Below are 11,739 nucleotides of genomic sequence, written 5' to 3' on the forward strand. Positions count from 1 at the left end.
GCAGTCTTCCCTGCACCTTCCCTGGGCAGCCCTGCACTTCTGAGTGCACTTCTGAGAGGCCTTTGAGGAGAACTGCGGCCAGCGTGGGCTGCGGGCTCCCCATAGCCACCCTCACGCCTCTCCTTGGCTCGGCAGCATGGCGCAGCCAGAGCAAAAGAGAAATCCCATCCGCTGGGCGGCAGAGGATGATGAATTCAGGGCATTCGCTGAGGCTTGGGAGCAGTCGGGAGCCACCAGGAACCTCCTCATACGCTGGCATGACATAGACTCCAGCAAGTCCATGGGGCAGGAGGAGGAGGCTGGTGCCAACATTACCTGCATGGCCTGGGACGATGATGATGATAGTGCCATCGCTGAGACTCAGCAGTGGTGTGAGCCGCACACCTCCCAGGCAGGTGAGCGAGCGGCTCTGTGGGACCGGCTGCCAGGAGCCGGCCCTACTGCAGCCCTGCCTCCCACCACAGCTGCATCCTGGCGCTGCTGGCCCCGTGCAGGCAGTGCCTGAATGCCTGAACCTTCTCTGTGCTTGGTTGGCAGTCAGCAAGCCCTGGGCAGGAGCGCAGCAGAGGCAGCCCAGTGGCAGGGCCGAGGCGCAGGCCAGGAGAGGCAGCGCAGCCAGCAGGAGGCCGCGCTGCTGCCGTGCCGGGAGCTTCACTGCCCCTCTTCTGCCAGGGGCTGCTGTGCGAGCCGGGGCTCGCTGTATGCTGGAAGCGGGCCCGCTGCTGCAGAGGGAGCACAGCTCCTTTCTTCTGCCTCCTGCCAGCGCCTGCAGCTCTGCCCATTCTCTTCCATGCTCAGGTCCAGGATCTCCGTCCTGCTTGGAGCTGGCAGGAGAGGAGCAGGAAGCGCTGGCGTACCTGCAGGCCTTTCCCACAGGCCCTCACCAGGTGACTAGAGACCTTGTCAGACGAGTGGTGCCTGCAGCTCCCGGGGGCCCGGCTGCCTTCGTGCGTGCTGCCTGCTGCGAGCCTGCGGCTGGGCTCTTGGCAGTGGCCAGCTGCAGCCGCTGGGCATCCTGCAGCAGCCCTGCGTCCCCCTCCATCCTGCGGCTGCCGGCAGTGCCTGTGCCCTCGCACCCGCCCTATTCATCTCCCTCCTTTATCCACCGGCTCTCAGGATGAAGCCCAGAAGTTGAGATTTTTGGCCTGCATCCATACCCTGTGCAGTGCCAAAGGGATGGACAGCTACGTGGCTGATTTAGGCGACCTGGTGAAGAAGCTGGTGGTGAGGGAGCGGGCAGAGGGGCTGTGGGAGGGGGCAAAGCTGGCCAGGCGAGCACAGGACTTGGGCAGCCAGGCGCAGAGAGGGCCTGGGCAGGATCCTGTGGGCACGGGGGGCCTCCTTCCAGGGGGCTGCCGAGCCAGGGTACCAGTGGTGGGATGGGGGTGCCTGCTGGGTGCTGCCAGCTGCTCGCTGGGGCTGGCACCTGCCATGCCCCATACTGCCTGTGCTCCACAGGTGCTGCTGGAAGAGGAGTCCCCTGGCCGCCTGGACTCCGTGGTGTGGCAGCAAGCCATGCTGGCTATGGCCGCAATGAGGTACCCGCCCCAGGCGCTGCTGTAGTGCGGGCATGGCCGCAGCATGACCCTGATGACGCCATACGAGTCCCCTTGGGATGCTGCAGTCTGTCAACCCTCCGCGTGCTCCCTCAGTGGGCAGGTGGCAGAACAGAGCACTGTCTCTGGGCTTTTCCCCTGAGGAAAGAGGCAGGAGGAGGAATGGGTGTTGCACCCACCTTCTGCCCTGGGTCCTCCGCCCCTTGTGTGCACCACGGAAAAGGGAGGAGGTGGCTCCCTGCAGGGCTTCCCCACCTCCGATGGCCAGCAGCCTGGCTGTTCCCACCTCCATGGCTGCGTCCACCTCCTCTACCCCGGCACCTGGACGACCCTCCCTGGCCCAGCACTCCACAGGCTCCTCTCTCTCCTGTCAGCAAAGAGTGGCCATTCCTGATGCACACCCAGGACAACAGCTTGCTCTACACCTGCATCAACAGCATCTTCTGCCTTCCTCCGCAAGAGCGGATGCAAAGCCCCGATGCTTCGCTCTACGCACAGGTAGGTGCTCACCGTGGGCGGAAGGGGTTTCAGCCAGCCCCCTGTTAGCAAGAGGGACGGGGGAAGCGGTGATGAGCACTCTCTGCCCTGCCCTTGCAGACCATGGAGGCTCTGGATGAGATGCTGAAGGTGCTGGTGTTCGAGTCGCAGGCCTCCAGTCTCCATCAGCTGCGGAACATCTTGCAGGTTTGCTCTTTGCAAAGCATTAGGGGAGCAGTGGCAGGGCTGGTTCCTCATGCCAAGGGGAAGCGACCCTTGCAGCGAACCAGCGGAAGAGTTTGGGGCCAGGAGGGAATGCAAGGCGCTTTCTGGAAGCGTGCATGGAAGGCAGCAGGGGCATCAAGCCTGCCAGGGCCTTAGCAGAACTGTGGCCGTCCAGTCGCAGCCCTGACCAGCAGCTTTGCTCTCCTCAGATGCTGCTGCCCTTCACAGCATCCCAGAGAAAAACGGAGCGCCGGAGGGCTGTGGGCAGGATTTTGAGGCTGAGTCGGCTCCTGAGCAGCTCTCCTCTGTTGGAGGTAACCAGGTGGCTCCAGGCCATAGGTGACCCTCTGCTCAAGCAGGCTCAGGCAGGCTCAGGCAGGCTCAGGCAGGAGGAGAGGGCTCAAGTTGGCTTGATGGGGATGAAGCAGCCAGCAGCAGCAGAAGGAGGTGCTCCCGCTCCGAGCGGGATATGTGGGCTAGGGGAAGAGCCAAGCTCGGGCGCCCTGTTTAGGCACCAGTGGCACCACGGGCTCACAGGGCTGGCCGTCAAAGCCTGACAAGGCAGGACAGGGAGGCAGCAAGCTCCGTGCCTTGTCACGGCTGCCACATGCTGGCTGCGGGGCTGGCCCAAGGGAGGGGAGGTTGCCCTTGGCTGGGCAGCAGAACTGGCATTGCCCAGGGGCGGGCAGGCTGGGACACACAGCCCTGCACGCCACTGCTCACTGCTGGCCGCAGGGCTGGGCAGATGCCTGCTCAGGTTTTGTCTCGTGTGGCACTCAGGCCTGGGCCCGCTCTGGTGTGGAGCCCAGGGCTCTGGTCCCCGCTGCCATGGCTTGGCCTCGCTGCCCATCCTTCCTCCCTTCCTCCCTCAGAAGTGGCTCAGCCATGGAGGAAGCAGCGTCAAGCCTTTCCTCTTCCAAAAGAAGCCTCTGGACTTCCTGGGGCAGCTGATGGGGCACCTCACGCTGTGCTGCGCTGAGGAGGACCAAGAGATCAGCCAGAGTGCGGCAGAAGCGCTTCACCACTTCTACAGAATCATTCTGCTGCGAAAGAGTAAGAGTCGCTGGGGAAGGCTGGCGCCTTCCAGCACCTGCAGCCCAGGCAAGGCCACACAGGGCGACACGTTGCCTCAGCCATGCCATGAAGAGCCATGGCAGGCACCTCACTGACGTGACCCAGGGCTGTTTTGTCCCTCGGAGTAGTGCTTTAGAGAGCGTCCACATCAACTAGCAGAGCTCAGAGCCTGTGCCAGCAGCCTTCCAGGCCTGCTCTCCTGCCTGGGAGCACAAAGAGACACCAACCTCTGCGGCCTTTCCGCATCCTAACCGGCAATATCCTCTTTACCACCTGGCAAGAAGCTCATGTCCTCCCTAGAAGGCTCTCTGCTCCTTACACTGCAGTGACACCCCGCTTCTGCAAGCTGCAGAGCTCTCCTTGTTGCCCTTGTTCAGCCACCTCCCCTCCTCCTGACTGCTCTGTGTTTCCCCTCTGGCACAGGTCGAGAGAGGGCAGCTGAGAATCCAGCGCTTCCAGAGATGAACTGGCAGCAGGAAGCCCCGAACACCTTCTGGCCCAGCAAGGCCACTGATGAGAGTGCGGTGAGAAGCTCCTCCCTCCCTCCCTGTGGCCTTCTTGGGCACAGTGCTGGCAGAAGGCATTGTGCCAGCACCGCTCTGCTTGCTCGCTCTCAGCTGAGCCACTCTCAGCTCCTCAGGCCGTGCACTGGGTGCCATGGCTCTTTCCTCCCACAGGAATTTGGCATCTTTCTCTTTCCTTCTGAGAGGACAGACTTCCTCCTGACAATCATCAATGGCATAACAGACCCAAGGCTCTTGAACACTGAGGTGGTGGAGCACATGATGGAGGCGGTCTTGAGGGAGCCTGACTCTAAGCTGGATAGGGTAAGCGGCTTGCAAGCACATTGCCCTGTGCTTGCACACTCTGGGCGCTGAGCCCCCTGAGCACCGCACAGCCCTTGAGGACAGCATGGAGCCATGGGAAGGCATGACTTCTCGGTGGCCCCTGTGGCAATGGCTACACTCCTGCAGAGGCCCCTCTCTCACCTGTGCCCCTTCTAGGTGCCCCAGGTGATTAGCAGCCTCCACAAGAAGCTGATGGACATCAGTGAGGCATCGCTCCAGGACATCTTGAAGAGCAGCCTTTTCCAAATGGCCTGCTTGGACCCTGCTCAGGTGGTGGAGGCTCTGTTGAACACCTCCCTGGTGTGTGACAGGTATGGGCCTGACAGCCTTGAGGACAGCTCCAGGGCTACGGCAGCTCGAGGCAGCTTCCCTGACAGCATGTTCTGGGTCTGCAGTGTTGCCAGGAGCATGTGGAGGGTGCTGGTCTCCAAGCAGTGCCTTGCAGAGGAGGTGCTGAAGGAGCTGCTCTCTTGGCTGCGGGACCGGCCGCTGCTGAGACGGCATACCTCCCGTTTGCCAGCGGGCAGCTACATCCTTCCCCTGACTGTGAGTTTCCAGGCGAGGCCTGACCTAGCCCTGCGCAGAGCCTCGCCATGGCTTGCCTTGGCTTGCCTGATCTCTCTGCAGCCAGACCCATCTCGAGGTGTTTTTTGCAGGCAACCAGGGTCCTGAACGAGATTCTCCAGGAGCCCTCCAGCAAAGTGCCCGTGCAGTTAATTTCTCCCCAGCTCTACCTAGCGGTGCTCTTCCAGATCTACTTCATCATGGAGTACACACAAGAGGACCTCCAAGAGTACTGCCAGATGTGCAGTCACGCGGATGACAGTCCTCCAGTCAGCCCTGTCAGGTGCTGCGTCCCTCTGTGCCGCTCTCTGCCATGAGCGCAGCGCTTGGGCTTGGCTTCTGTGTGTGACCTGCCTTTGCTCTCCATGCAGGAGCGCAGTGCAGGCCCTGAAAGCTCTGCTCTGCTGTGCTGACTGTGGCCACCTGGCTGACTCTATGGAGAGGCAGGGAGGCTGGGACATGCTTATGAGCGTGGACACCTACCACGCGGGAGCCACGTTGCTGACTAGGTGAGAGCCGCCTTCCTCCTCACGTGCCCCAGCATTTGTGCCCTGAAGACAGAGTGCGGCTAGGCCGCGACACTGGTGGAGTAAGGGTGCTTTGCTGCTCTCTCACCAAAATAAGCCTCACTGGCTGGGCTGCCACGTTTCTCCTGGCAAGGTGTGGTGGGGAAAGGCCAGTGCCGCTGCTGGCGCCAGCCCCAGCTGCTGGAGCTGGTGCAGCCTTGCTCCAGTGGGGCCTGGCTTGTGGCAGGATGGCTCGAGTTGGCAGCACAGGCCCAAAGGGCTTTGCCTGCCCAGCTCGTGCCCACAGTGCCTTCTCCCCTCCCTGGCCAGAGCGCTGTGGATGAACGCGGCCGACCAGTGTGCCTGGATGTTTGAACACGTAGTCATGGTGCTCAGCTGCGGAGACAAACACCAGGAGATTGCCGCCATGGCCGTCTTCCTCGAGGTGGGCACGGTGGCAAGCGGCGCCTCTGGGCAGTGCCCGCAGACACTGGGCTCTCTATGTCCTGGGCCAGGGAGCAGGCTGCGGTCAGTGGAGGTGGGCTCCTTGCCCGCGGGAGCTGAACACCCCTAAGTCAGCCCAAGTTGAGCTAATTCCCGCCAGGAGGCCATTTCTGCTGGCTACCGGCCCCAAGTGTTTGCGGGTCAGGCAGCCTTTGTGCCAGCTCTCTACGTTCAAGTGCTTCACAGGGGCCCAAGACCCAGAGGCCGCAGCTGGTCCAGAGGATGCGGGGAGCGCCGTTGGCTCTTGAGAGTCACTCCCTCTGCCTCTGGGTGTTTTTCAGCTGCTGAACTGCACAGACTTTGAGCAGCAGATTGATGAGGGTGTCCTGCACTTCCTGCAACGGCATCTGCACAACCAGAGCTTGGTGATGCGCGAAATGGTCATCACAGGCCTCGTCACGCTGTCTGAGAGACCGCAAATAGTGAGCAGGGGGCACGTGGGCAAAGAGAGGGCGGCGGCCTGGGGCTGCAGGTGGAGGCTAAGGTAGTGGAGGGAAAGGCAGCGGCAGGACTTGAGTGCTCCCGTGCCACTGCGTGTCCGCAGAGTGTTACCGCCATTTGTGCTAATTCAACCATGCCTTGATTCACACAAGGGCTCTTCTGTGTTTCGTGTAGGCCAGGAGTCTGCAAGGCCTGGTGCCCGCGCTCCTGGAGCACCTGCAGGCTGCTGAGAGCTGCTTCCGCACCAAGGCCCTCACCATCTTCAGCAACATGCTCCACCTCCTGGACAGGGAGATGGCCAGTGCCATGGGTCTGCAGCTTGCTGAGGAGCTCCTGCCACTCTTTGATGATGTAGGGCTTGTGGGAAAGGCGGGCGCTCTCCTGGCATGGCTGTGGGACAGAGGCGTGTGGCCCGGGCATGAGGGCTCACACTGGGGCAACCCATCTGGGGACTTTGAGTGAGTGGGATGCGCCCAGGAGCTGATGCCACAGGCCGGCCCACATCTCCTCCTGCACACAGGTGGCACAAGGGAGCTCCTCTGCGCGTCGCTCCGGAGGCAGCTGGTGGGAGTGCCACCAGGGCCAGAGCAGCCCTTGCAGGCACACACGCCTCGCACCTTGGCTCCCCGTGGCAGCCCCATCTCCGAGAAAGCCACCACGCTGCATGTCTTGGGGCTGGGGCTTTACTGAGCTGGTGGTGGATCTGGCCCTGCAGCTCCTTGGGGCAAACGCAGAGGCAGAGGGAGAAGCCGTCGTCTGCCACTCGAAGCCCCTTGTTCACTGTGGGCTGAGGCAGCCACTGCTGAGCTGCTTCCATCTTGCTTCCCCACAGGAGGCTGCCCTCGTGCGAGAGCTCTCCATCCAGCTCTTCCAGAGCGTGATGGCCATTGTGGTGGGCAAGCAGAAAGTGCTGCTAAGGAAGCATGTGCACAGCTGCCTGCTCCCATTGCTTGTGCATGCACATGAGGAGATCCCCAGCGTGGCGCAGGTGCGTGAGCACATAGCTTATTTGTGTGGGACCAAGAGGTTTTTGTCCGTTTTCTGTCTGGGTTTGCCCAGCAAAGCTCCAGCACTGGCATCCCTAGGGGATTTCTAGCTGTCCCTGCAGTCATCCAAGCCCAGCAGGGACTGGGGGAGCTCTGTCTTGCTGCTCTGACATAGTGGTTGCCCCACGTGCCTGCTGGGTGTCACAGCCCAACTCGTGGCCTAGATGTAGCTTCCCATAACAGGCTGGCAAAGGCTCTGAGCATCGGCAGGGCGCGGGGATGCAGGGTCTCCTGGCTGGACTGCATTCGCATCTCCCACCCTGGGCTGCTCTGCAGGCCTCTCGGGAAGCCCTCCGTGGTGCTGCTCAGCTCCTGAAATGGAAACAGCTCAGGCAGCTGCTTGAGACAGCACAGATTTGGCAGATTGGAGAGTGCCTGGTAAGACCTGCCACCAAAGCCCCCAGGATGTGCCCCGCAGAAGGCCTGCGACCCTTGCCCTCTCCCTCGCCCATGTCACCTCCCCACTGCCAGCCCATGGCTGCGGGCTCTGGAGCTGCACACGTGCTCCCCTTTCTCCCGCACACTGTCCCGTGGGGCTCTTCCCAAGGGCCACGATCCATCACTGCCCCCAGGATGGGGAAGGAGCCCCTGGCCCAGCTGGGCCTTGCTACCAGGATGGCACCTCAGCCTACCACCCTATGCGTGCCTTCTGTTCCCCCTAAAGCTCAGTGCCACCTGGCTGGGACCAGGAATGTCCTGGCAGAGCAAGGGAATGTGGAGACAGTTCTGGCAGGAGAGCAGGCCTGGCTGTCTGTCAGAGGTCTGTAGCTAGCCCTGACCCTTGTGCTCTGTGCAGCTGGCGAGCAACAGGAGCAGAGACAATGAATACCTGCGGCAGAGCCTGGCCTACTTGGAGAGTCCCCAGGAGTCTTGGCAGGAGGCAGCCGTGAGGTTCCTCGGTGAGTCACAGCTCCTGTCGGGGAGCCTCTGTGTCCCCACGGGTGCCGCAGCCCCACCTGCCTCCTGCAGGGCCTGGGTGTCTGGGCGCTGTGTACCCGCAGCAGGGTTTGTGACAGGCTGTGTTCACCTAGGGCTCCTCGGGAAGCGCATGAAGGACCCAAGCGGGGAGAAGCTGCAGGACATCTTTGAGGGTGAGTGGGGGCAGCGTGCTGTTAGCTTCAGCCCGCAGCGGCGCAGAGCCTGGCAGTGAGCTCCAGGTTTCTGGCTGCCCTGCCAGACAGCCAGTATTTGCAGGGCAGGGCATTTGGGGCATCTTTCAACTCATGTGCATCTTTCCCTAGCAGTCATGGTAGTCCTCCTTTCTGCCTGCTGGCAAGCAAAAAGCCAGATTGCGCTTGGGCTTGGGCTTGGCCCCATCCGGGGGCCATGCCTGGCGTCTCCTCAGGTGCAAGGGTTTCCTTTCTTTTCCCTTCTATCTCAGCCCTTCAAAGAGTGGCAAGGGATGGCAGCCCCTCCGTCCGGTCTCTGGCCATGCAGACCATCCTGATCCTGAGAGCTTCAGGGCAGAAGGCACCGTCAGCACTGAGCCTTAAAGCACTGTGCTGCTGTCTCCGGAGAGCATAGAAGAGGCAGCACCCTTCTCTGCAGGACACCGTTCTTGGCGCACAGCAAGAGCAGCCCTTCCCACCCCACGAAGCTCTGCCCACTGGGGCCCGCGACAGTGCTGCAAAGCCCGGCTCCTTTGCAGCAGCAGCTGCTAATCCCCCCGTCACCTATTGCTCTTCTGCTGCAGGCACCGCATCCTTACATGTGCCAAATAAAGTGCTGGGATGAATTCTCTTTAGCCTTTATGAGTCTGAGTGAGCCCCAGGAGCATGAACATGGGCTTCTCCCTCTCTTCTGCACGTACAGGCAGGTTTTGCCTTTATGTTTAGTCTCCAGAGTGGAAGTAAGTCTTCAGGATGAGGCGTGAGGCTGCCGTATCTTAGCAAGGGATGTGCCACAGGGGTAGATCAGGCATGGGCAGCAAGCGTGCACTTGAGCAGGCTGTGAAGGCAGGCCTGGGGATGCAACACCATGCAGCTTTCTTGAAAGGCAACAGGTTTGAGAGCTGGCTGAGACTATCTTGAAAGCTCTGCATCACGGCCACAGACATTCCTACACCTTCAGGAAAGCCTCTGGGGAGGCCACCTGCCAGCATAGCCTTTGCTCTCATTGTGATGGTGCTAATGTAGCACTACGTTAGCATGATGCCAACACAGAGATCGTGCGAGGGAGGCGCAGGGTCAAAAGCAGACTCCCAGCCCCGGGCATCCAGAGAGCAGCCTTGGGCCTGTGCTGGCACCTGCTTGGCAGACTCCCATGAGGTACAGATCTGGAGGACAGAGGGCTCCCAAAAGCTGGATAATATTCAAGAATCCCTTCCTCCATGTTCCTTTGTTGAAAAGCCCAGCCTGTGGGGTGGGAAACTGCCCCCAGCCCCCACAGGCTGCTTAAGGCATGGCTTGGGGAACTGCTGAGAGATGCCGGCGTGCCATGTGCAGCTGGGCCTGGTGCTGGGGCAGCTCCTTCCTCTGCAGCAAACGGGAGCCCAGGGGAGAATGTCAAACAGGCATCTCGTGGCTCCTCCCATCATGCAGGAATATCAGCCAGGAAAAAGAAAAAAAAGAAAAAAAAATCAACAACAACAATGTGGGGGACACGTGCTAATGCACAGCAAGATTGTGCTCTGTGCCCGCAAAGAGCAGTAGCTTGCCCACATGCAGGGGGACATGGTGAGGAGCAGCCTGTTGCACTTCTGAATATTCCTGGGTACTAGCTGTTGGCATGGATTTCCATCTGGGGGAGTAGAAGTTGGATTTTTTTTTTCTCTCTTCATGTTAATAACATAGAATATTTTCTCTTCTCCTGAAAAGCTTCTGACACTAAAGCTTAGGAGAGCAGAGATTTCTATGCTCCGAAACTGATGCTAATGCGAGGTCAAGGGTCTTTTGGAGATTGAGCTCTCCCTGTGCTGTGCTTGGAGGCTACATCCCCCTGTGGCAGCCTCCCAGACCGCGGCCCTCTGGACATTTCCTCCTCAAACAAGAACCGCGGATCCCTGGGGTGCTCCAAAGGGAAATGGATGGGCCCGGAGGGAAGCAGAGGGCAACAAGAGGTAGGCCCTGGGCCACCCACTCACAGGGCACATGTCCTGCCCCTGCCCAGGACAGCAGGTGACAGTGCGGCCCTTTGTGACCTCCCTTTGTGACACCCCCGCAGTCCACCCAGACAACTGTGGGCGGCCCCCCGCCCACAGTGTCCGGGAAGACAGTGAGAGCACAGGGCAGGAGCACGCTGGGCAGGCCCAGGAGCCCCCTGAGCGCTGACGCAGTCTTCCCTGCACCTTCCCTGGGCAGCCCTGCACTTCTGAGTGCACTTCTGAGAGGCCTTTGAGGAGAACTGCGGCCAGCGTGGGCTGCGGGCTCCCCATAGCCACCCTCACGCCTCTCCTTGGCTCGGCAGCATGGCGCAGCCAGAGCAAAAGAGAAATCCCATCCGCTGGGCGGCAGAGGATGATGAATTCAGGGCATTCGCTGAGGCTTGGGAGCAGTCGGGAGCCACCAGGAACCTCCTCATACGCTGGCATGACATAGACTCCAGCAAGTCCATGGGGCAGGAGGAGGAGGCTGGTGCCAACATTACCTGCATGGCCTGGGACGATGATGATGATAGTGCCATCGCTGAGACTCAGCAGTGGTGTGAGCCGCACACCTCCCAGGCAGGTGAGCGAGCGGCTCTGTGGGACCGGCTGCCAGGAGCCGGCCCTACTGCAGCCCTGCCTCCCACCACAGCTGCATCCTGGCGCTGCTGGCCCCGTGCAGGCAGTGCCTGAATGCCTGAACCTTCTCTGTGCTTGGTTGGCAGTCAGCAAGCCCTGGGCAGGAGCGCAGCAGAGGCAGCCCAGTGGCAGGGCCGAGGCGCAGGCCAGGAGAGGCAGCGCAGCCAGCAGGAGGCCGCGCTGCTGCCGTGCCGGGAGCTTCACTGCCCCTCTTCTGCCAGGGGCTGCTGTGCGAGCCGGGGCTCGCTGTATGCTGGAAGCGGGCCCGCTGCTGCAGAGGGAGCACAGCTCCTTTCTTCTGCCTCCTGCCAGCGCCTGCAGCTCTGCCCATTCTCTTCCATGCTCAGGTCCAGGATCTCCGTCCTGCTTGGAGCTGGCAGGAGAGGAGCAGGAAGCGCTGGCGTATCTGCAGGCCTTTCCCACAGGCCCTCACCAGGTGACTAGAGACCTTGTCAGACGAGTGGTGCCTGCAGCTCCCGGGGGCCCGGCTGCCTTCGTGCGTGCTGCCTGCTGCGAGCCTGCGGCTGGGCTCTTGGCAGTGGCCAGCTGCAGCCGCTGGGCATCCTGCAGCAGCCCTGCGTCCCCCTCCATCCTGCGGCTGCCGGCAGTGCCTGTGCCCTCGCACCCGCCCTATTCATCTCCCTCCTTTATCCACCGGCTCTCAGGATGAAGCCCAGAAGTTGAGATTTTTGGCCTGCATCCATACCCTGTGCAGTGCCAAAGGGATGGACAGCTACGTGGCTGATTTAGGCGACCTGGTGAAGAAGCTGGTGGTGA

At 61.3% G+C, this 11,739-nt stretch overlaps 1 protein-coding gene across 1 annotated transcript; it reads left to right on the forward strand.

The window, feature by feature from the left end:
* Positions 1-136: 136 nt before the first annotated feature.
* On the forward strand, positions 137-10,510 carry LOC148592597 (maestro heat-like repeat-containing protein family member 7). The gene is made up of 19 exons (XM_088534213.1): positions 137-395; positions 799-887; positions 1,117-1,224; positions 1,459-1,538; positions 1,931-2,054; positions 2,154-2,240; positions 3,131-3,260; positions 3,756-3,856; positions 4,010-4,159; positions 4,337-4,491; positions 4,576-4,726; positions 4,837-5,027; positions 5,581-5,695; positions 6,036-6,176; positions 6,370-6,546; positions 7,028-7,183; positions 8,038-8,140; positions 8,273-8,332; positions 10,404-10,510. Exons 1-19 carry the CDS (start codon positions 137-139, stop codon positions 10,508-10,510), a joined length of 2,484 nt encoding a protein of 827 aa, XP_088390339.1.
* Positions 10,511-11,739: the final 1,229 nt, after the last annotated feature.

Source organism: Tinamus guttatus, unplaced genomic scaffold (genome assembly GCF_059628265.1).
Source record: "Tinamus guttatus ecotype Peru unplaced genomic scaffold, ASM5962826v1 Tinamus_guttatus_pri_ptg000546l, whole genome shotgun sequence".
NCBI classification, from domain to species: Eukaryota; Metazoa; Chordata; class Aves; order Tinamiformes; family Tinamidae; genus Tinamus; species Tinamus guttatus.

What these genes read in the sequence shown, in the direction of transcription:
- LOC148592597 (XM_088534213.1), top strand. Translation starts at nt 137, where the DNA reads ATGGCGCAGCCAGAGCAAAAGAGAAATCCCATCCGCTGGGCGGCAGAG. An exon ending in ACCTCCCTGGTGTGTGACAG is followed by an intron (nt 4,492 to 4,575) that starts GTATGGGCCTGA and finishes CTGGGTCTGCAG; the next exon opens with TGTTGCCAGGAGCATGTGGA. An exon ending in GCTACATCCTTCCCCTGACT is followed by an intron (nt 4,727 to 4,836) that starts GTGAGTTTCCAG and finishes TGTTTTTTGCAG; the next exon opens with GCAACCAGGGTCCTGAACGA.